Consider the following 24,990-nt stretch of genomic DNA (forward strand, 5'->3'; position numbering starts at 1 on the left):
TGCAAAAGAATCTTAATAACCATTTAATCAATCTCTTCAACTACTTTCAAAAAGCAATCATTAAAAAATAAACATATATTATGTATTAGACTCAGATACAAGTGAATCTTTACTATAAAAAGTAACAGTCATAACCTCAAAAAGTCAATTGAGTCCACTTAATAGCATCAGTCTGATCCACTGAGCTCGCTACTAAACTGTACTGGAATTTATATCAACTCTTTTTCAAAGTTTCCATATTTATTTAAACAAACCTGATACTACCAGGTAAAATCAAAGTAAAGTTAAGACCAAGAATATGTAAACATCAGGATTCCTAATACTCTAATCTCCTACTTTATTCGCAAGTTTATTATAATACAATTGCTAAAAAAAAACATTGAAAGATATGAAGGTATTAAGTGAATTATCAACAGTACTTACGCATCATTTGAGCAAGTCATAAATTCTCCCTTTATTTTGGGATGCCATGAACCAGTATGAAGCATTGCTGTATGACCCTTAAAAAATAAAAGTATAAGAAAAAAAAAGGTATTTTTAAAAGATTCTTAACAATAAATAAAAGGACCAGAAACTGACATACCATACTTAAAAGTAAAACTTTTAATCCTCTCAAGAACACACTATTTTAATTAGAAACATATTATATCCTACCAATTTTATTTCATAATATGCTTTGTTTATATTACTTTGTTTAATTTACTGTATAACTCCCCTGCCCAGAAGTTAACACAGTGTTAATACAGGACAGGTGCTTAATAAGGAAGGAAATAGAAAGGAAACGGACAGCCTCTCTTTAGGAAACAAAGGGAAAGACCATAATAGGAGATAGGCCCTTCTTTTTTAAAGACTCTTTTCTCATTGGAAAATAAGAATAGAAAGTATTTACAAATAACCAAGACAAAAGCAAGAGGTTGAAGGGGAAAATCCACACTTCCTAAAAATATGGCAACAAGCTTGATTCTGCATCTGTAAGAATAAATATGTGAGAAATGGAGAAACATCTGTAAAATGATTCAAGAAGATTAGACCTACTAATTACATAAAAATACTGCAATTAAAACAATGTAATATTGGTATATGAACAGACATAATACATACCATATCAACCACAGAGTAAATATCAAACATGAATATACACATGGACACACATTTCCCTTCTAGGTGCAAAGTCAGCTAGAGTGATTTCATACAATGTGTTCAGATGGGGGAGAAAAAAGCCTAGTATCTAATAATGGTAGAAATCTCTTATTCTGTAGGAGTCCAAAATAAAGCTATGGAGTAAGGAGTAAAATGTACATATTTAAATGACTTAGAAGGAAAATAACTGTAGCTCTCTGGAAAGAATGAATTGGATGGAACTGGAGTACCCACATATAAACCTGGAGATCATCTATAGTCCAAGTTGCCCGCAATACCTCAAACAGGATCTGGCCAACTCCTGACAATCTGCTTATGTTTACAGGGTACCAATGGAGACCAGAGATGTGCAGTAGGGAAGCATGAACTGAAGTAATGGGACTAGATGGGAAGCTTGAGATTCCATTTTCTCTCTTGAGTTTAAGGTTGCACATTTAACTACCAACTTGACATCTGCATAGACATTTCAAACATAATAGTAGGCCAATAGGGAAACCTTAATTCTTAATGTCTCCTTCATTTGCAATCAACTTCTTCCATAGTTGCTAAAACTACAAACTATAAACCTAAAACCCTCTCTCCACCCAAATTCAATCCCCTAGCTAGTTCTGTCAGTTCAACCCAAAATACATGTTAAATCTATCCACTTTTTTCCTTATTCACCTCACCATTCTTAGAGGAACCAACATTATTTCATACCTCTATGTCAGTTATTATACACTGCCCCTAGTCTCTCCACTTTTATTCTTACCTCTTATGTTCTACCTAGCAATCAAGATAGTCTTTTTTAAGATTTTTATTTATTCATGAGAGACATGTAACTTTTCACTTTGCCTCAAGAGAAGCAAAGACATAGGCAGAGGGAGAAGTAGACTTCCTGTGGGGAGTCTGATGCAGGATTCGATCCCAAGACCACAACTTGAGCCTAAGGCAGACGCTCAACTACTGAGCCACCCAAGTGTCCCTCAATACAGTCTTTTAAAAATATATTCCTAGGGTGCCTCAGTGGCACAGTTTGCTAAGCATCCAACTCTTGGTTTCAGCTCAGGTCATGAGATCAAGCCCCATATTGTGTTCTGCACTCAGTCAGTGGAGTCTGTTTAAGACTCTCTCGCCTTCTCTATCTGCCCCTCCTCCCCACCCACCCCCACTCCATGCTTATACTCTTTCTCTCTTATAAATAAATAAATCTGTAAATACACACACTTCCAAAAATGTCACTGCTTATTGTCCTCCACTTGCTCTCCAACCTCTTTACACAGTGTACAATAACTCACATGTTCTGGCTCTTGCTTTCTGTACAACTGCATTTATTTTGTGTTCCCTCTTCCCCAAGAGACACTAATCCACGGCATTCTTTCATTTCCTCTAATACAACCAGCTCTTTCCCCATCTCAAGGCCTTCTCACACGCTTTTACATTTGTGGGAAAAGCTCTTTTTTCCACCTTTACATGACTGGCTTCTCATTCCTTCAATCCCAGTTTATATATCACTTATTCAAATAACAGGACCTAGCCCTATATCTAAGTATATATGGCCCATTCTGTTGTTCTCTACCAGAGTATCTGTCCATTTCCTTAATTACAGTCACCACAATTTATTATTCTATATCTATTAAATTATTATTAGACTTCTGAAACTGCTGCTTTGCATATTCAAAAACAAGGCTGAGAGAAACCTAAAATTCAATATAAACAGAAACAAATGAACCCTACTGTATTTCAAATAAACAACAAATACACTGAAAGAATAAACAGAAGGTAATTGCCCAAGTAACCATATACTCTGTACTGGGTTAAACGGGGACCCCCACCCAAAAGATCTACTCATGCTTTCATCACTAGAAGCTGTGAATGTGACCTTAAAAAGTCAGAAGAGGGATGCCTGGGTGGCTCAGTGGTTTAGCGCCTGCCTTTGGCCCAGAATGCCCTGGAGTCCAGAGATAGTGTCCCATACCAGGCTTCCAGCATGGAGCCTGCTACTCCCTCTGCCTATGTCTCTGCCTCTCTCTCGTGTGTCTCTCACGAATAAATAAATAAAATCTTTTTTAAAAATCTATTTTAAAAAAAGTCAGAAGAGAAGACACAAATAGAAAGCTCTGTGAAGGGACACCTAGGTGGCTCAGTGGTTGGGCGCCTGCCTTTGGCCCAGGGCATAATCCTGGAATCTCGGGATCGAGTCCCACATCGGGCTCCCTACATGGAGCCTGCTTCTCACTCTGCCTGAGTCTCTGCCTCTCTCTCTCTCTGTCTCTCTCTCTCTCTGTCTCTCATGAATAAAGAAAATCTTAAAAAAAAAAAAAGAAGTAGAAAAAGAAAAAAAAGAAAAATATTTAAAAAAAAAAAAAAAAGAAAGAAAGAAAGCTCTGTAAAGATAAAGGCAGAGAGTGGATTATGCTGCCACAAGCCAAGGAACACGCCAGGAGCTAGAGTAGGCAAGAAAGGATTCCTCTAGAGCTGCTGGGAGGAGCATGGCTATGTTAATACCTTGATTTCAAGAATTCTGGCCTCCAGGACTGTGCAAGATTTTCTGTTGTTTTAAGCTACCAAGTGTGTAGTAATTTATTACAGTAGTCTTAGGAAACGAATATATACTCTCAAGCTAAAGACCAAAAGAACTATAAATAAATATTGAATTCTAGTTAATACATTTGTTTCTTCTTTGCAGTGGTATGCATTAACAATTCTGAAACTGCTTTCATTGCAGTGAAGAATTAAGCAAATGAAGAAATGTTTTTGAGCACAATGGAAGTCGAATTTCTCTCTTTTAAGAAGGGAGTTAACAAGAGTGGAAAGAAGAAATACTAGAATAGAACCTATGGAATTTGACTGAAATCAGGGGTATTATCAATATGAATCCATGATTTCTACCAGGCAAATGTAAACATAGGTGAATATGTATGTGTGTAAGTTATGCTCCAGCTTTGTATACTGAGATTGGCTGGAAGCAATGACACCCCAGCGACCCTAGCACAGAGATCCTGGTTTCTAAATTGCATTCTCCCCTAAAAAGAAATAGGGCTCCTTGAAGAAATGTTTGATTCTTGTTCATACAAGATGAACATGGAACATTTGGTTGTGCCAAAAAATAATAAAGTGCAAAAATGAGGCCGATATGTTAAAGAATAAAGTGCAGGTTGAGGGGCTTCCACGGGGACAATTAGAGCATCAAAATAAATAAAGTTATGGATTATAAAAAAGTGACTAAAATAGGAACTCCTAGGTACATATAAGTAAATAAATAAAAGAAAGCCCTCCTTGCAGTAGAATGGTAATAAATATAAAATGAATGATAGGGGGATTCCTGGGTGGCTCAGCAGTTTAGCACCTGCCTTTGGCCCAGGGCGTGATCCTGGAGTCCCGGGATCAAGTCCCACATCGGGCTCCCGGTGCATGGAGCCTGCTTCTCCGTCCTCCTGTGTCTCTACCTCTCTCTCTCTCTCTCTCTGTCTATCATAAATAAATGAATAAATAAATCTTTAAAAAAGTAAAATAATAAAATAAAATGAATGATAGAGTTCGAAATGATAGAGTTGACAATCATCACAGTAATAACTGATTCAAGTGGGACACCAGGGTAGATCAGCGGTTGAGCATCTGCCTTCGGCTCAGGGCGTGATCCCAGGGTCCTGGGATGGAGTTCTGAATCAGACTCCCGGAGGGGAGCCTGCTTCTCCCTCTGCCTATGTCTCTGCCTCTCCCTCTGTGTCTCTCATGAATAAATAAATAAAATCTTTAAAAATAAACAAAATATTTTTGATTCAAGCAAGAATCATCAATGAATGCTAATACTACTGAAGAAAAGCTTGATAATTAATAGGGAGGGTACTTCCCTGCTCTCAAAATCTCCCTGCAAATTACTCACTAATTACAAGGAGAAAAGAGTAGAGAAGAAATCTGGGATTACACTACCTTAAACAAAGTGATCAAATTAACTTTGCCAATACTGGGGTGCACTGGTATCACGTAGTTCCTGATACGGGGACGTAAGAAGGACCCAATAGCTTTTCCATTACAGACTTTCTAGAAATGTATAACCAAACTCCAATGATGAGGAAAAACAGGCAAAATCAAATCCTATATCTGTTGCTACATATTTATAACTTCTACACATTTACAAAATAAATGACTTATTGTCTTCAAATATATCATTCTTAAAAAAAAAAAAAAAAAAGGCAGAGGAACTATTCCAAGTAGAGAAACAGAAAGATGACTACTGAGCTTGGGGAAACAATTATAAAGGCGGTTATTGAGACAACTATGGACTATGAATTAGATAATAGTATTTTATCAATGTTAAATTCATGGTTATGTAAAAAGTTATAATGTTATTAGGAAAACCACACTGAAGAGTTTAGTAATCAGGGAGTATGATGGTTGCAACTCATTTCAAAAGCTGGGGAATATTAAACACACACACACATAATTCTTATATATGTGCATATACATATGTGAGTGGGGGGGTAAATAGCGTGAAGGAAGGGAAGAGAGACAGAGTCTGTGTTAGTTGCAGAAGAAAGAAAGGAGGGATAGGGAACGATAAAACAATGAGGCAAAATGTTAGCAACTGATGAATCTGAAAAAAGGATGTAAGGAAGTTCTACATACTCTTCTTGTAACTTTTCTGTAAACTTGAAATTATATCAAAAGAAACACTTAAAAAATACTCTGGTTACTCTGTGAAGAAAAGTCTGTTGCAAAATCAAAACAGGAATTAAGAAGATAGTGATGGGGATCCCTGGGTGGCGCAGCGGTTTGTGCCTGCCTTTGGCCCGGGGCGCGATCCTGGAGACCTGGGATCGAATCCCACGTCGGGCTCCCAGTGCATGGAGCCTGCTTCTCCCTCTGCCTGTGTCTCTGCATCTCTGTCTCTCTCTGTGTGACTATCATGAATAAATAATAAATAAAATCTTAAAAAAAAAAAAAAAAAAGAAGATAGTGATGTGTTTTATGTGAACACTGATAGTGGCCGGGACCCTAACACAGCAATAAAGTGTTCAGAGGTAAGATGTGGGATATATTTTAAAGAGAAAGACAACCGGTTTCCCTAAAGAACTGGGTTTGGGCTATAACCACAGATGAAGGCAGTTTGAGAACTAAGCAAATGTGTTGTGTAAATGGTGACTATACAAAAATAGCAAGTCATTCTCTCTGGCCAAGAACTCTCTTTTTTATTTAGGAAATTCCCCTCAAAATGACTCTTGGTAGAAGACAGAGACTACCTCTCATAGAGAAGTAGAAAAGTCATGTGCTAACTTTGCCAGCCTCCCTTACAGATGTGACACAGGAACACAATCCAGCTCCAGCAACTACAATGCCCTTGAGCTGTAACTCAAGGACAATGGAGTGCTAACTTTCCATGTTAGTCCATTTGGGCCACTATAACAAAAATACCATAAACTGTGTGGTTTATAAACCATAAACATTTTTTTCTCATAGTTCCAGAAGTCAAAGTTGAAGATCAAGGTGCCAGCAGATTTAGTGCCTGAACTTCCTAATTCACAGAGGCTGTCTTTTTGCTGTAACCTCACATGGTGAAGGGGTAAGAAAAATTTCTTGGGCCATTTTCACAGGGCACTAATCCCATTCATGAGAGTTCCATATTCATGACCTAGTCACCTCCCAAAGGCCCCACCTCCTAATACTATCACCTTGGGAGTTACGATTTCAACATATGAATTCTGGAGGATATTCAGATCATAGCAAACTCCTTAAGGAAAGCAGTACCACAGCTCCTGCAAGACAAAATTCTCTGCTCTTAAGGAGCAGTGGTACTCTGGGATATCCAATTGCCAGCAATGACCACCACAATTTTATCAGCCAGGTTTATAGCATAGCTTAGGACATTGTTCCTTCATTTCACAACAAGTGTGATCCACTAAACTTCAAGCATTCTCATTATGCACTAAGTTAGGTAGAGTCAGTTTTGCTGCACACAGTCAAGAATAGGTACTGAAATCTTAGCTCATAATTTTGATCACAGAACTGGAGCGAATTAAAATATATTTTACAGGAGGGATCCCTGGGTGGCGCAGCGGTTTGGCGCCTGCCTTTGGCCCAGGGCGCGATCCTGGAGACCCGGGATCGAATCCCACGTCGGGCTCCCGGTGCATGGAGCCTGCTTCTCCCTCTGCCTGTGTCTCTGCCTCTCTCTCTTTCTCTCTCTGTGACTATCATAAATAAATTAAAAAAATATATATATATATTTTACAGGAGATTACAATTTCATTCCTAATGGAATACATACACAGTCTACTCTATCTCTCCATCTGATTACAACAAAATACTGAACAAAATAAGGAAGGTAAGGGGCACCTGGATGGCTCTCAGTTAAGTGTCTCTCTCTTTATTTTTTAAGATTTTATTTATTTATTCATGAGAGACAGAGAGAGAGAGAGAGAGGCAGAGACACAGGCAGAAGGAAAAGCAGGCTCCATGCAGGGAGGATGGATCCTGCCCTGGGCTGAAGAAGGTGCTAAACTGTTGAGCCACCGTGGCTGCCCAAGTGTCTGACTCTTGATCTCACCTCAGGTCTTGATCTCAAGTCCCACATTAGGGTCCACATTGGGAGGAAGGAAAGGAAGCAAGGAGAGGAGGTGGGAGGGAAGGAGAGAAGGAAAAGGAGGGGAAGGCAAGAGAAGGAAAAGGAGGGGAAGGCAAGGCAGAAGGAAGGAAGGAAGGAAGGAAGGAAGGAAGGAAGGAAGGAAGGAAGGACGGACGGACTACCAGAAGACGATGAATAGTGCATATGAGCAAACAAAAAGGGTATAAAACCCTGGTCTTAAAGAGCAGTCAGGAATGGTTTCTGCCTTCTCTGTTTCTTGACTTAGGCTCTGGGGCAGTCACAACTAACAGCTGAGAGCAAGAGCAGACAGAAAGTTCCAAAAAGAAAGTTTCCTCTCTTTAAGGCATAGGGGTGGCAGGTGGGTGGTGAAGAGCCTGTGGGACAAAGCTCTGGTGATCTGACCTACCCTATGCTGGCCAAGCACAAACAACAAAGCTGCAAGTCTCTCCTCAGTGCTGGCACCAGAAATGGAAGTAGTCTCTACAGGTGAAAGAACTACTGATTTCCTCCTTTTCACACCAGGCAAGCGCTGGCTCTGGAGTGGTACTTCTCATCTTCCCAATCAACAGCAGTGGCCCCTTGAGGCCATTAGAGCAACGAGTGCCAGCAACAAAACAGCAGCTGTCTTCTCAGTAACAGGAGCAGTCCTTCAGGGAGGATACTTGCTGGCTCTCCTGACCCTACACTGGGAAAGAGCCAGCAACAAAGAGGCATGGTGCCCACTCTCCTGAACCACAAGCAACAATAACAGCAAGCCCTGTGTGACAGAGCACTTTTGATACACCATGCTTTCCAGTAGGCCAGTATTAGCAACAAAGCCGATCACCTACCAACATATGTAGAATAGAACCCTTCTGATACCCTCTGCTTTACAACAGGAAAATGCCAACAACAGGTACACTGCCTTTTCCCATCAACACATAAGAAACAGCTGCTGTGGGGTAAAGAATATTTTTATTTTTCCATCCCACAGCAGCTTTGTCTAGAGGCATAAGCTACATTCATGGAAACTGCTATGCTGCACAAAAAGAGTGTCTGATTTTCTAGCAAGAACATGAAACCCCCTGCAAGAGAGTAAAGGGAAAATCATGGGGTGAAGGGGTAAGAAAACTGGAGAAAAATACCCTTTAAATCCATATTAAAAGTACTGCAAATACTTCTGAGGTACGCTGTGTGGAACCTACCAGAATCAACCTAAGAAAAGCACTGAGAACTAAAGATGGTGTGGACTACCCGCCAGGGTCCACACGGGTCCCTGGGTACATGCACATGGGGCAAACCCAGAATAGCATACAAATGCTTTGAAAATTAATACTGTAAGGAAAAACAGCTCATAGGAAGCAGATCAGGACTTACAGTCTAAAACTAATCAGACTGACTCTCAGCTAAAAAAGAAACCACACACACACACACACACACACAAACAAACAAACAAAAAACCCAGCATTCCCCAGAGGTTTTGGACAAGGCTAAGAATATCATAACACAATGTTCAAAATGTCAAAGATACAATCCAAAATTAATCATACAAAGGACCAGGAAAATCTAACCAGCTCCCAAGAAATAAGATAATAGATGCCAACCACAAAAGGATCCAAATGTTGTAATTATCAGAAAAAGACTTAAAATCAATGTATATGGCCATGATGCGCAAGGGGAAAGCAAACACATTTGAAACAAATGTATAGACAGAAGTGCTCAGCAAAGAAAAACTATTAAAAAATGCAAAAGTGGTCATACTGAAAAATATAATAATGGAAATTTAAAAATCACTGGAAGGGCCCAACAGTAGAAAGGATATGTCAAAAGAAAAAATTAAAGAACCTGAAGGCAGATCTATAGAAATAATTCAGTCTAAACAACAGGAAAAAATGAGAAAAATCAAAGAGCTATGAGACAGTATCAAAAAATTTAGTACTCTGTAAGACTTAGAAGAAGAGAGACAGGTGCAGACAAATATTTAAAGAAATAATGGCTAAAAATCTCCTGTATATGGTGAAGGAGGTAAATTTACAGATTCAAGAATGCCAGAAAGGATGAACTAACTAAAAACAAAAATAATAAAAAAAAATTTTTGAAGCCTACACCTAGACACATATTAAATTATTAAAAGCCAAAGATATGGGGATCCCTGGGTGGCTCAGTGGTTTGGCACCTGCCTTTGGCCCAGGGTGCGATCCTGGAGTCCCAGGATTGAGCCCCACGTCGGGCTCCCTGAATGGAGCCTGCTACTCCCTCTGCCTGTGTCTCTGCCTCTCTCTCTCTCTCTCTCTCTCTCTATCATGAATAGATAAATAAAATCTTTTTTTTTAAAAAAAGCCAAAGATAAAAAAATCCTAAAGGCAAATAAAAAAGAAAAAACACATTACATAACAATAACAAATATGGGAATTACTGCAGAGTACCCTTTAAAAATAGAGCCAGAAGACAGTGGACCCACATTTTTAAACTGATAAAAGAAAAATACTGCCAAGTTAAATGTACAGAAAATATACTTTAGGAATGGAGGTGAAATAAACACATTGTGAAATGAAAGAAAACTAATAGAACTTGTCACCAATAAACCTGCTCTAAAAGAAATGTTACAAAAAAAGAAAGAAATGTTACAGACATTGAAAAAATTGATCATATATTTCATATGAAAATTCAAAAAATTAGCCAAGAAAATTCAAAAATTCTTTATTTCAAAAATACTTATCATAATGTTGGACACCTACCTCACACCATACACAAAAATTAACTCCAAATGGATCACAGACATGAATGTAAAAGCTACAACTATAAAACTCTTAGAAGAAAACATAAGTGTAATTCTTCATGAGCATAGGTTAGGCAATGACACTAAAGGCACGAAACAAAGGAAAAAATAAACTGAGCTTCATCAAACTTTAAAACTTTTGCACTTCAAAGGACACCATCAAGAACATGAAAAGACAACCCAAAGAATGGGAGAAAATATTTGCAAACCATCTATCTCATAAAGGACTAATATCCAGAATATATGAACTGTTAGAATTCAATAATAAAAAGACAACACAATTTTAAAATGGGCAAGGATTTGAATAGACATTTCTCTAAAAGATTTACAAATGGCTAATATATAACACAAAAAGAAGTTCAACATAATTAACCAAGGAAATATAAATTAAAACCACAGAGACACTCTGCATCCTCTGAAATAGTTATTATTAAGAACAACAACAAAATAAAATCACAAGCATTGATAAGGATGTAGAAAAACTGGAACCTTCATACACTATTAGTGAGTATGTAAAATGTTACATACACTTTGGAAAACATTTTGTCAGTCTCTCAAAATATTAAACACAGAGTTACCACAGGACCCAGAAATTCCACTCCTAAGTATATACCTAAGAGAAATGACAACATATGTCTGCACAAAAATTTGTAAATCAATGTTCATAGTAGTATTCATAATAGTAAAACAGTGGTAACAGCATAAATGTCCATCAACTGAAGAGATAAATATGGTATATCCATACAATAGAATATTATTTTGCAATGAACAGAAATTAAATATTGACACATGCCACAACATGATTACTTTTTAAAACATTATGCTAAGTGAAAGGTCCACATATTGTATGATTTCATTTACATGAAATATCCAGAATAGACCGTAGCTAAGTAGTTGCATAGGGCTTCAAGGGGCGGTAGAGTTTGGGATGATGGCTAAGAGACAAATATTTTGTTTTGAAGAGACTACTTTTTAGGACATTTTGAAGTTCAAGCCAATATTGAGAGGACGATACAGAGATTTACCATCTATCCCTTGGCCCCCACATGCATAGTTTCCCCCTATTATCAATATTCCCACTACAGTGGTACATTTATTATAACTGATGAACCTACACTGACACATCATTATCATCCAATCTCCACAGTTTACATTAGGGTCACTCTTGATATTGTACATTCTATGGATTTGGACAATTTATAATAACATGTATCCATCATATATCATACAGACTTGTTTCATTGTCTTAAAAATTCCTAGTGCTCTGCCTAATCACCACTCTCTGCCCTTTTTCTCCTGGCAACCACTGATATTTTTACTATCTCCAGTAGTTTCTTTTGGGGAGGATACAAATGTTCTAAAATTGATTGTGGTGATGGCTGCATATTCCATGAATATACTAAAAACCACTGAATATCTTAAAAACTACTGAAGATACACATTATCTCAAAATTCTCTGATGAATTTTATGGTATATGTATTCGATCTCAAAATTAAAAATTAAAAAAGAAAGTCTAAAATAAAGTTCCTCAAGTAAAAGGGAGATGATAACAAAGAGAAACTTGGAATATAAGCAATGAAGGGAAACGAAAAGGTAAATATCTGAGTAAATGGAACAATATTTTTCACCTTTAACTTTTGATGAAAACAAAAATTATTATCACTGCCTGATGGGATTTTCAATGTATATAAATATAACACATACAACAACTATATCAGGACTGGAGGAAGAGCCTATGTGGTTGTGCAATTTCTATTTTTTACTTGAAATGGTAAAATAGTAATTCAAAGTAAATTATATAAAATTTAAAATACATTTTTATAGTTCCCTAAAGCCACCATTTAAAAAACTACAAAGAGACATAATTAAAATCTGACAGGTAAACAAAATGACATTCTAAAAATACTCAGATAGTGTAAAAGAAATCACAAAAGATGAAGCATATATAACAAAGAACAGAAAGAAGCAAAAATAATGAAATGGTAGAACTCCAGAAATGGTAGAAATCCAACAATATCAATAATTACACTAAACCTAAATGAGCTAAATACAACAATTAAAAGACAATGATTACCGTTATACACTAAAAAGCAAGACCCCACAATACATTTCTTTCAAGAATCCAACTGAAAATATGATGACATACAAAGGTTAAAAATAAAGAATTGAAAAAGCTACAAGCATCTTGACTCAGAGCCTTGAACAGAGCAGCTTTTGCTGTTCTTTTTTCTGTATGGCTCCTTCTCAGATATCCATGTGGCTGGCTCCTTCATGGATCCTTCATCCAGGTCTCAGCCTGAATGCCACCCCCTCAGAGAGGCTGCCCTGACTATTCTATCTAAAAGCCCCTGTCACTCTCCATCCCCTTAATTGGCTTCATTTTTCTTCATAGCACTTACTACTCTCTGATTTTGCGATATATATTTTTGGATTTTTTCAATGTCTCCCCATTGGGAAATAAATTCTATGAGGGCTTCATCTAGTAAACACTCAATAAATGTTGTTGAATAAATGAATACAGAAAGAAATATACCAAACAATAATTTTTAAAAAGTTTGAGTGGATATATTAATATCACACAAGGTTGACAACAGAACAAGAAAAATCACAAGAGATAAGGAGGGTCATTATATAATGATAAAAGGATCAATTCACTAAAAAGACATAGCAATTATAAGTGTATATGTACTTATGAGGTGCCTAGGTGGCTCAGTTGGTTAAGCATTCAACTCTTGATTTTGGTTTAGGTCATGATCTCAGGGTTGTGAAGTGGGCCCTGCATCAGGCTCCATGCTCAGCAGGGAGTCTGCTTGAGATTTTCTCCATCCTCCTCTGCCCCTCCCCTTCACCTGTACACTCTCTAAATAAACAAACAAACAAATAAAATCTTTTTAAAAAAAGAAAAGATAGGGACACCTGGGTGGCTCAGCAGTTGAGCATCTGTCTTCAGCTCAGGGCATGATTCCACAGTCCCAGGATTGGACTCCCCTGCATGGAGCCTGCTTCTCCCTCTGCCTCTGTCTCTGCCTGCCTCTCTCTGTGTCTCTGATGAATAAATAAAATCTTAAAAAAAAAAAAAAGATCGGATAAAGCAAGTCTCTATAATTAAAGCATCCACCTCAAAATATTAGGAATTAGAAAACTAGGAAAAGAAAAGGGAAAGAAAGCATAAGAATAGACATCAATGTTGAAAACAGAACAGAGAAATACAAATGAATGAGATAAAAAAAAAAGGTCTCCAAAAAAAAAAAAAAATCAGTTACATTGAAAAATTTCTAGCCAGACCAAGAAAAAAAAGAGAAGACATAAATTTCCAATATCAGGAAAAAAGAGAAACTATATGAGCAATGACTCTAAAGAAATATTACTAAAAATTCTATGTACATGAATTTGCTAATTTAGAGGAAATGGACAATTCCCTGAAAGTCATAAACTATAATAATTCAACCCAAGAACAATGAAATAACATGAACAGTCCTATACTTATTAAATAAATGGAATTCAGAGTTAAAATTTTTTTGAAAAAAGGGAACACTCCAGGCTGCACTGACAAATTCTACTAGGCATTTTTAAGGGATGCCATTTACAATGGCAAAAAAAAAAAATTTAAGTATAAATTAAATATGAGTTTAATGAAATCTGTTCAGGAGCTCTATGTTAAAAACTAGAAAACCTAAATAAAAGGAAAAAAAGAAGACCTAAATAAATGAGAGAGATACTGTTGCTGATGATTCCATATAGTTAAGATGTCAATCTTCTACAAATGACCTTTAATATTTTTTAATTAAAAAAAATTTTTTTTTTCTGAGAGTGTGTGCTTGGGGGGCGGGGAGGATCAGGACAGGGCAGGGCAGAAGGAGAGAGAGGGAATCTTAAGCAGGCACCACACCCGGCACAGAGCCCCATTCAGGGCTCGATCTCACAACCCTGATATCACGACCTGCGCTGAAATCAAGAGTTGGACACTTAACTGACAGAGCTACTCAGGCAACTCCCTCCAAATGATCTTTAGATTCAAATAATTTCAAACAAAATCCTAGCAGGATTCTTTGTATGTATAGACAGGATAATTCTAAAATGTATGTGAAAAAATAAATTAAAACAGCCTAGTATCAAAACTACAATGAGATATCACCTCACACCTGCCAGAATAGCTAAAAATCAATAACTCAAGAAACAAAAGATCTTGCCAAAAATTGGGATCCCTGCATGGCTCAGCAGTTTAGCGTCTGCCTTTGGCCTGGGTCATGATCCTGGAGACCTGGGATCAAGTCCCACGCCGGGCTCCCTGTGTGGAGCCTGCTTCTCCCTCTGCCTGTGTCTCTGCCTCTCTGTTTCTCTCTGTGTCTCTCATAAATAAATAAATAAATAAATACATACATACATATATAAATAAATCTTTAAAAAAAAAAGATCTTGCCAAAGATGAGGAGAAAAAGGAAAGCTTGTGTACTATTGGTGGGAATACAAACTGGTACAGCCACTGGGAAAAACAGTATGGAGGTTTGTCAGAAAGATAAAAATAGAACTACCCTATGATCCAGCAATCACACTACTGGGTATTTACCCAAAGAATACAAAAACACTAACTCAAAGGATTACATGCATCTCTTTGTTTATAGACCCACTATTTATAATAGCCAAATTATGGAAGCAGCACAAGTGTATTGATAAATGTATTGATGTACTGATGTACAGATAAAGAAGAGGTGGTATATATACACAATGAATATTATTCAGCCATAAAAAAAAGAATGATGGGGCAGCCTGGTGGCTCAGCGGTTTAGCACTGCCTTTAGCCTAGGGCGTGATCCTCGAGACCCGGGATCGAGTCCCATGTCGGGTTCCCTGCATGTAGCCTGCTTCCCCCTCTGCCTATGTCTCTGCCTCTCTCTCTCTCTCTCTCTCTCTCTCTCTCTGAGTCTCTCATGAATAAATAAGTAAAATATTTTTTAAAAAAAGAATGAAATTTTTGCCATTTGCAAGGACATGGATGGAGCTAGAGAGTATAATGCTAAGAGAAATAAGCCAGTCAGAGAAAGACAAATACCAAATGATTGCACTTATACGTGGAATTTAAGAAATGAAGCAAAAGAGGAAGAGAGAGAGAGAGAGAGCACGATGAACCAAGAAAATAACTCTAAATTACAGAACAAACTGACGGTCCCCAGAGGGGAGGTGGGTGAAATAGGTGATAGGGATGAAGGAGTGCACTTGTGATGAGCACCGGGTGATGTATTATTTTTTTTTTTAATTTTTATTTATTTACGATAGTCACACAGAGAGAGAGAGAGAGAGAGAGGCAGAGACACAGGCAGAGGGAGAAGCAGGCTCCATGCACCGGGAGCCCGACGTGGGATTCGATCCCGGGTCTCCAGGATCGCACCCTGGGCCAAAGGCAGGCGCCAAACCGCTGCGCCACCCAGGGATCCCGGGGTGATGTATTAAAATGTTGACTCACTATACTGTACACCTGAAACTAATAAATAACACTGTATGTTAACTAATCAGAATTAAAATAAAAACTTTTTAAAAAAAAAACAAACTAAAATAGCCCAAACAATTTGAAACAAACAAGAAAGTTGGAGCACTAAATTTTAAGATATACTAAAAAGAGGCAATAATCAAGGCAGTGTGGTATTAGTGAAAGGATATACACATGGAACAGGACAGAGAATCTCTAAATAGCCTAAACTGCCTTGGTTTCCTCAGTCTTGCAGACCCCTCTACACCTGCATTCTCCCCCTCTGCCTAACTGAACTCCACCTCTACTAGCATCCCTGTCTGTAATCTAATGCACAGTCTGCTCATATCCCAGTTACGTCCTAGTTTACCATTTTCTTCTCCTACTCCCAGACTCAGGGATTCTACAAATGGATGCTGCTCAGTCCAGTCCTTAGAACTTCATTTCTTGCATTTTGTCCACGCAGCAACCCAACAACTCACCAAGACCAAGCAGGTCTTAAAGGTAAGCCCCAGAAAATAGGTCTTTTACAGATACTTGTTGGTTAGAGTTGAAATAGCATCTTGGAATATAAAGGATGTTTTTTAAGAGGACCAAATGAAAATGATCCCTATTACAGAAGATATTAAGATCAGAAGGACATGTGGGCACCACAGTTGTTGAGTACTTAGAATATGAACACAAATAGTAGGTTAAATTGTAAAAAATCTAAAAGACTGTGAATGTTGTTTCTTGTTTGTAAAGATAGGAGCATGACAAAGGCAATGGGAATGTTAAGTACCCTTGTGTTAAAACAGTGACCAAAATTAGTCATAACAAAAATCAAGTTCAACTAAGGATTCTTAAATGGATCTAAACAGATTCAGTACCATGGCTAACATTAGCGGAAAAAATTTTAAAGTGACACCTATTAAAGAACAGCCAGTGACTAAAACAGTTTTTCATCAAATAAACTAATTTTTCTTTCTCCCTTAGCTAAACATAGGCACTCCTGAGAAAAATCCCTTCCTTTATTTAACAGCCTTAACTGGAAATAGCTTAGAAGAATTAAGCATCCATTTGTTTCTCATAAATGTTATACTTTCCCTAAAGAGAGGATATTATTGGACCATGATCAATACTGGCTTCCTTTAAACACACACACACACACACACACACACACAGATGGGGAGGGCAATGTGTGCTGATTTGTACTCATCTGTATACACTCTTCTGTTTGCCACATGACAAAAACAGATGCTCTGATGCAGTGCCATATGTAGTCACTGAATGATGTGAGGCTCTGTGACCCACCAAAATGAAAGTGCCCACATCTTTGGCATGGTTAGCTAACTGAGCCAACTCACACAATGAGATGAAATGCAGCAGAGGATACAGTGTGAACTTTGACCCAAAAGTTCTTCTTAAGCAGAGTCCATCCTTCGGCTGTTATGAATTACCAAAGATTCTGAAGTTTTCGGCAAAATTTTGTGTGCATAAATTTTGCTGCAGAAAACATTCACAGGGCAGCCCGGGTGGCTCAATGGTTTAGCCCCGCCTTCAGCCCAGGGCATGATCCTGGAGACCCAGGATCGAGTCCCATGTCGGGCTCTCTACATAGAGCCTGCTTCTCCCTCTGCCTGTGTCTCTGCCTCCCCAGCCTGTGTCTCTCATGAATAAATAAATTAAATCTTAAAAAAAAAAAGTTCACAGCTTTAATGCAGGAGATGACAAACTTTTCCTTTAAAGGGTCAGGTAATGAGTATTTTGAGCTTTGTGGACCACATGGTCTCTGCTGCCACTGCAGCACAAAAGCAGCCACAGACAACAGTAAATGAACAGATGTAGTGGTTTCCAATAAAACTTTTATTTACAAAAACAGGGTGCAGGGACGTCTGGGTGGCTCACTGCTTGAGCATCTGCCTTTGGCTCAGGGCGTGGTCCTGGAGTCCCGGGATCAAGTCCCACACTGGGCTCCCTGCATGGAGCCTGCTTCTCCTCCCTCTGCCTCTCTGTCTCTGTGTCTCTCATGAATAAGAAATAAAATCTTAAAAAAAAACAAAAAACAGGGTGCAGGCTGGATTTGGCCCATAGGCTGTAGTCTGCCAACCCCTGTGGTAATGAATCCACACTCTTAGTCATTTCCTTCTATGTGTCAAAGACTCTGAAGTCTAAGTTTTTCTAATTCCTGAACAATTTTAAAATCCATTTGAATACATTTAAGAAATATATTCATTCTGTGATCTACTCAACTCCAACGAATGACCTCTTCCAGCATATTTCAGCAGCCCCAACTATGGCTAACTCTGCCTTTACCACAAATAGTTTCTTTTCTGAAATCATGAATTTCCAGTATTTATTGATTTAACAAATATTTTTTAGCTGATATGTTCTGGGCTCTAGATTTCCATTTACTGGTTACATAACCTATCTTAGAGTTCTTCAACTTTCTTTTCATTATCAACCACTCCTTAGGCATAAACCTGAGAGTCTTTTATTTTACCTACAATGAACAATATTTATTCTGGAATAACTCCCTCCTCCTCATCAATGAGTTCCATTCAAACACCTGACTCCTGAAAGAGACTCAAAAACATCACACAAGCTCTTTTCCAGTTACTGCGGCGCGAGCTACCATGAGCAGCAAAGTCTCCCATGACACCCTGTACGAGGTGGTATGGGAGGTCCCGCACGGGAACCAGTGCAAGCACCGGAAGTTTCTGGAGACGGTGGAGCTGCAGATCAGCCTGAAGAACTATGACCCTCAGCAGGACAAATGCTTCTCAGGCACTGTCAGGCTTAAGTCCACCCCCCCGCCCTAAGTTCTCCGTGTGGGTTTGGGGGGACCAGCAGCACTGTGATGAGGCCAAGGCAGTGGATATTCCCCACATGGACATTGAGGCACTGAAGAAACTCAACAAGAATAAAAAACTAGTCAAGAAGTTGGCCAAGTACGATGCCGAAGTATGATGCCTTTTTGGCTTCAGAATCTCTGATCAAGCAGATTCCCATGAATCCTGGGTCCAGGCCTGAATAAAGCTGGCAAGTTCCCTTCCTTGCTGACCCACAGTGAGAACATGGTGGGCAAAGTGGATGAAGTGAAGTCCACCATCAAGTTCCAGATGAAGACGGTGCTGTGTCTGGCAGTGGCTGTTGGACACGTGAAGATGACAGGTGATGAGCTCGTGTACAACATCCACTTAACTGTCAATTTCCTAGTGTCACTGCTCAAGAAGAATTGGCAGAATGTCCGGGCTTTATACATCAAGAGCACCATGGGCAAGCCCCAGCGCCTTTACTAAGACACAGCTTAATAAATCCTAGTGCTACTGTAAAACACACACACACACACACACACACACACAAATATGTGGAATGATTGTCCCTTGAAATTTACATTCTTTAGCCCTAATGTTCCCATAGTTCTTCCCGTCATTTTTCTCTCACACGTCAGTAGGTAAAATACCATCTTTACCATGGTATTGAAGGCTTCATTCCAGCATCTCCCAACACAAAATTAATGACCCTACCAACAGATGGGAACACTTTCAGTTTCCTACCTAAGACCCACAACCTATAAACATATTTGGATGTGAGTCCTCTACAATCCTTCTGTTCCCAGTGTAAGTATATTGCCTCCTCCTCCTGAAAGCCAACTCCTGCTCCTCTGTATTATCACAATCACTACCACCTCCTCATGGACTTATATCATTACTTAGTATGTTTGGTTTTTTTACAGAACTCTATTAGGTATCCATACTGTGTAACAAATAAATCACCACAAACTTAACTAATAAATTGGAAGTGGTCTAAGACATTAACAGTTTTGGAAGTCAGAAGTCCAGCACAAAGTAGCTGGATTCTTAGCTTAGAGTCTCACAGACTGAAATCAGGATCAGATAGGACTCCATTCCTTCCTCTAACAAGGCTGGGGGAGAACACCCTGCTTCCAAGCTCACTCAAGTCACTGGAAGAATCCAGCTTCCTTGCAGTTATAGGACTGAGATGCCCATTTCCTTGCTGCCAGCTGGAGGGGGCTCTCAGTGACTAGAAGCTGTGTGCCTACCTTGCTGCATGGATTCCTCCATTTTCAAAGCCAGCAAATGAGAAGTTTTCTCATGTTGAATCTAAATTAGACAAAAGCCATGTCTGCAAATCTTTACAAGATAATCCCCTCTTTATCTATAACCCCTGTTAAAATGGCTAAAGAGCAATATCCTTAAGCTTCCTAGAGGTTACCTGGTTTGATTGAGAAAATTTGTGAAGCATACATTCATTACTTGAAAAAGCCTTCAGTATAACTGAATAATCTGAGGTTTTAGCAAAAGGATAGATGTACACCCTTGGTTTCTTCTCTGAACCACACTTTCAGAAGCAATTTCATATTTTAACCGTATCTGCTGCCTGGACAGGCTCAAAATTAACTAAATCATCTAGTCCTGGTTCCCTTTTAATAAAACTTCTTTCAATTTAACTTTATTCTCTCATATTTTACTATAAGTAGTAAGAAGAAATCAGGCAGTACCCTCAACACTCTGCTCAGAAACTGCCATAGCTACATATCCAACTTCATGACCCAAGTTCTGCTTACAATTTCAAAGCCAACAACAGAGACTCTCCTTCAAGTCAAATCCCTCCCACACTTCAAATCTCTTTTGCCATGAATAATTCAGTCCCTTCAAGAGCCCACCTGATTAGCTCGATCCAATGAAGATAATCTTCCTTTCTTAACCATTCCGTATAATATAACCTAATCGTAGGAGTGTTGCATCCTGCTTACAGTTCACATCCACGCTCAAGGGGAAGAACAGAGAATCTTGGAGACCATCTTAGAATTCTGCCTACAACCAGGACTACGAGTGTAGCAATTCTGAAACTACTTTCTATGTATAGTAGCAATGAATAAATGAATGAAAGTAGTGGTGATGCTGGAAGCCAAACTTCTCACTGCTGAAGTAGTAAAATACAAACATGGAATGGAAAAAGGCTAGGAAGTTAAATTAGAATTACTAGATGTATCAGTGTGAACTCATGATTTTACACAGACACACGTATACATACACATATATACGTATACATATACACACATATACATATATATATAGTGTTGGTTGATCTCCCATTTCAGCTCTCTCTTCTGAAACAGTCTAGAAGCAAGTACATCCCAGCATTAGTGAACATACCAAGTGCCCAGATCCAGATTTGTAAACAGAATTCCGTAATAAAAGGACACATGGGTCAATGGAGAAATGGGTAACATCAGAGCAGGAAAAGTACAAGGAGAGCAGGAACATTTTGTTGTACCAGAATATAAGAAATTATCCCCAAAGTGATGGGGATATGTCAAAAGGACAGAAACCAGTGTCTGGGAGTTTCTCTTAGATAAAAAGCTCTGAAAATATTCAAAAATTGGAAAGAAACACAATGTACTTCCAATCATTGCACTTTGTAGGGTTTACATTTGTGGTTAAAATCATCACTTAAAACTGCTTATGGAAACAAAAATGTACCTAGAATTCACAGTTTAAAATGTTTTATTTCTTAGGAAACTGGATTTACCATTCAAAGGATATGACTAATCTGTTTCATCTCCAAATTCGAAATAGTAAATTTTTGGAGTGGCTGGATATCAGAATAACTACGTGTACTATTCAAATATAAATAAAGCTATTTGAAAACATGTTTTTCCTGTAATTATTTATAAAGCTCCTAATTTCCATAACTACAGTACATTCATGGAAAAATTGTCCAGTTAAAGGTCCAAGGATTCTAGGGTCCCTTGAACTTGTCCTCTCCCAATTTAATCATTTAGTTAAGAAAGAAATGGAACAGAACTGTTTTGATGTTGAAAAGGGTTGAAGACAATCCAAAGGAAATGTACTTAACAATATCAACTCTAGATGAATTGATAAAAGGAATTTTAATAAATGAAATTATAAAATTACAATCACAGACATTCACTTAATAATCTATGAAAACAGATAGATAATTAAAACAGGTAATAAAAGTTTTAATTTAACTTCATAGTGATTTGTTATGGAGTTTTGATGGATAGGACTACTTCTCAATCAAGAATAGAAATTTAATAGTCACACATTTGTGGGCTCTAGGCCAAAAAGCCCCATCTGAATCTCAGGCAGTGTGTGTGTAAGATTTCAAAGTAAGAAAGAAAAACACTCTCTGATTTGGAAGTAATGTACCAATATTGTGGTTTAGAATAAATGAGTTTTAAGATGACAATATAACTACAGATTTTAAAGTATGTTTTTGAACAGTTTAAAAGTTGATTCCTGCTTATCCCTGTCCTACTTTCCTAATGTTAAAAAAAAAGAGAGAGACAATAAGCTGAAAATGGAGTCACTTATGCTAAGCCCATAGCACCAAAAAGAAATTTAATACCTAACCTATGTACAGTTTTCAAACTCCCCCAGGAATGTAATCTTAACTGGTCAGTCTGGAATTTCCTAATCAGCACCAGTAAGGTAATCCAACCAAAAGACCCTTTTGTACACCAAAGGAAGGTATAATCCTGGTGGAATAATCCTTTTTTCTATTTATAAGTTCCTTGTCCCATCCTCTCTCTGCCTTTAAATACACTGCATTTTGTACAGCTCCTCATAATTTCTATTTGCTAGATGAGATACTATCCAATTCATAAATCATTGAATAAAGATAATTTAGATCTTCAAATTTACTCAACTGGATTTTTGTTGAATTTAATACTACTCACCTACACCTAAAGAAGTAAGGTCCTATTTTCCCCAGATAAAATAATCAAGAATACCATGAACTCCAGACCAAGGATCTTCATATTTTAAAAAAGCAGCCCAACCTAATTTTCAAAGGATATCTTATGAAAAACTCCAACGCATAAAACAGACAAAACTGGAACTCCAATTTTGGAGTCTCCTTCCTGAAATGGAAGGCCCCTTGACCCTCACTCCTATTCTGAGGCCTCTCCTTCCACCTTACTGCAGTCCCTGAAGCACCTGCACAAAATCCCAAGACTGTAAAACATGCAAAACATGGATCCAAGCAATAACTGATGTAAAGGTCCTGGTATGATCAGAAAAGTGTTTTTTTCAGATGAGTAAGGAAAATACAGACATACAAAAATTTGAAATGTTATTAGTTATGATTGATTGTATTTGGGTAGTAGAACTATGAACAATATTTTTCCCATATTTTCTACGGTTCACAGGAATTACTGTTAGAAACTCAATAATCTTAGGGCATCTGGATGGCTCAGTGGTTGAGTATCTGCCTTTGTTTGGGTCACGTCATGGTCCTGGGGTCAAGTCCCACTTCAGGCTACCGATAGGGAGCCTGCTTCTCCGTCTGCCTATGTCTCTCCTCTCTCTCTGTGTCTCTCATGAATGAATAAAATCTTAAATAAATAAATAAATAAATAAACTTCATTTTTTTAAGGAATAAGTACATTGTCCCTATAATGCACTCGGTTGTATATTAACAGAAAAAAATTTCTGTACTAGTACACTTAAAAATATACTTGAATGATGTAAAGATTAGAGATACATATCTAACAATTTAACAATTAGAGAGGGCTGTTTATATTTGAAGTATACAATATTTTAATCACAATAGATCAAATATATTTGTTTCCTTTACTGTCCTATTCATTGGCAATTTCCAGTAAAGTCACAAGTTACTAATTACTTCTGGAATCAGAAAAGAGGTTAAAAAGTTAAGGAAAAAAAGTGTCCCATGAAATCTACTATTTTCAAATAATAATTCTTGCATTTCCAAAACCCATCAGTCAAGCCAAAGACTGCAATTAAGAGATCAGTAACATTTCCTAGACAAGTAAATAGTCAATTAATTACATTTGCTTCTGGGAAATGTAGGAAGTAAATATTAACCAAGATTTTGAAATCAAAATGGAGATATCAGGCAAGTGGGGGGAGTTACAGTAGACAGCTACATTATATAGTAGTTTTCTACATATTGGTAACTAAATTTTTTCCCAGTTTTATTGAGAAATAATTGGCATACATCACTGTATTAGTTTAAAGGATATAACATGATAACAGGATTTACAAATATTTTGAATTATCACAATAGATTCAGCTAACAACCTTTATCTCATACAGATATGATATAAAGAAAAGAAAAAAGTAAACAAACAAAAAAGTTTTCCTTGTAATGAGAACTCTTAGGATTTACCCTCCTTAACAATGTTCCTGTATGTCACACAGTGTTAACTGAGTCATAGTGCTGTATGTTATGCACCTATTTTACCCCTACTACTTATTTATCTTGTAACTAGAAATTCGTACCTTTTGACTACTCTCCTCCAATTCCCTTATTTCCCACCTCCTGCCTCTGGTAACCACATGTCTGATCTCCTTCTCTGTGAGTCTGTGGTTTGTTGCAGCGGGGAGGGAGGGGTTGCTCAGTTTTTTTTCTTTTTCAGATTCCACATATAAATGAAATCATACAGTATTTCTCTTTCTCTGACATTTCATTTAGCATAATGCCTTCAAGATCCACCCAAGTTGTTGCAAATGGTAGGATTTCCTCATCTTTTATGGCTGAATAATATTCAGATATATCACAACTTCTTTATCCATTTATCCATCAAGGGACACTCAGGTGTTTCCATGTATTGGCAATTGCAAATGATGCTGCTGCTATGAACATGGAGGTGCAAATATCTTTTCAAGTTCATGTTTTCATTTCCTTTGGATATAGTCCCAGAAGGGGAATTGTTGAACCATATGATAGCTCTATTTGTAATTTTTTGAGGATCCTCCATCCTATTTTCCACAGTGGCTGCATCAATTTACATTCCCACCAACAGTGCATGAGGTTTCCTTTTACTCCACATCTACCAGCGTTTGTTATCTCTTGTCTTTTTGATACTGGCCATTGTTAACAGGCTGATGGGATATTTCACTATGGTTTTAATTTGCATTTCCCTAACAACTAGTAATGTTGAGCATCTTTTCAAGTACCTGTTGGCCTTTGGTACATCTTCCTTGGAAAATGTCTATTCAGGTACTTTGCCTACTTTTTAATTGGGTTTGCTTTGTTTTGCTATTAAGTTATAGGAGATCTTTACA

The 24,990-nt window shown here is 37.8% G+C and overlaps 1 protein-coding gene and 1 pseudogene across 3 annotated transcripts in view; one reads left to right on the forward strand and one right to left on the reverse strand.

Annotated features, from left to right (window-relative positions):
• WDR70 (WD repeat domain 70) overlaps positions 1–24,990 on the reverse strand; it is a 309,184-nt gene that overhangs the window by 183,516 nt on the left and 100,678 nt on the right. For all 3 annotated transcript variants that reach the window (XM_077896170.1, XM_077896169.1, XM_077896171.1), the window contains one exon: positions 424–500. In XM_077896170.1, the coding sequence (XP_077752296.1) occupies positions 424–500 (77 nt within the window). The remainder of the gene's footprint in view (positions 1–423; positions 501–24,990) is intronic.
• LOC144311945 (large ribosomal subunit protein uL1 pseudogene) lies at positions 18,528–19,209 on the forward strand (annotated as a pseudogene).

Source organism: Canis aureus, chromosome 4 (assembly GCF_053574225.1).
Source record: "Canis aureus isolate CA01 chromosome 4, VMU_Caureus_v.1.0, whole genome shotgun sequence".
Taxonomy (NCBI): Eukaryota; Metazoa; Chordata; class Mammalia; order Carnivora; family Canidae; genus Canis; species Canis aureus.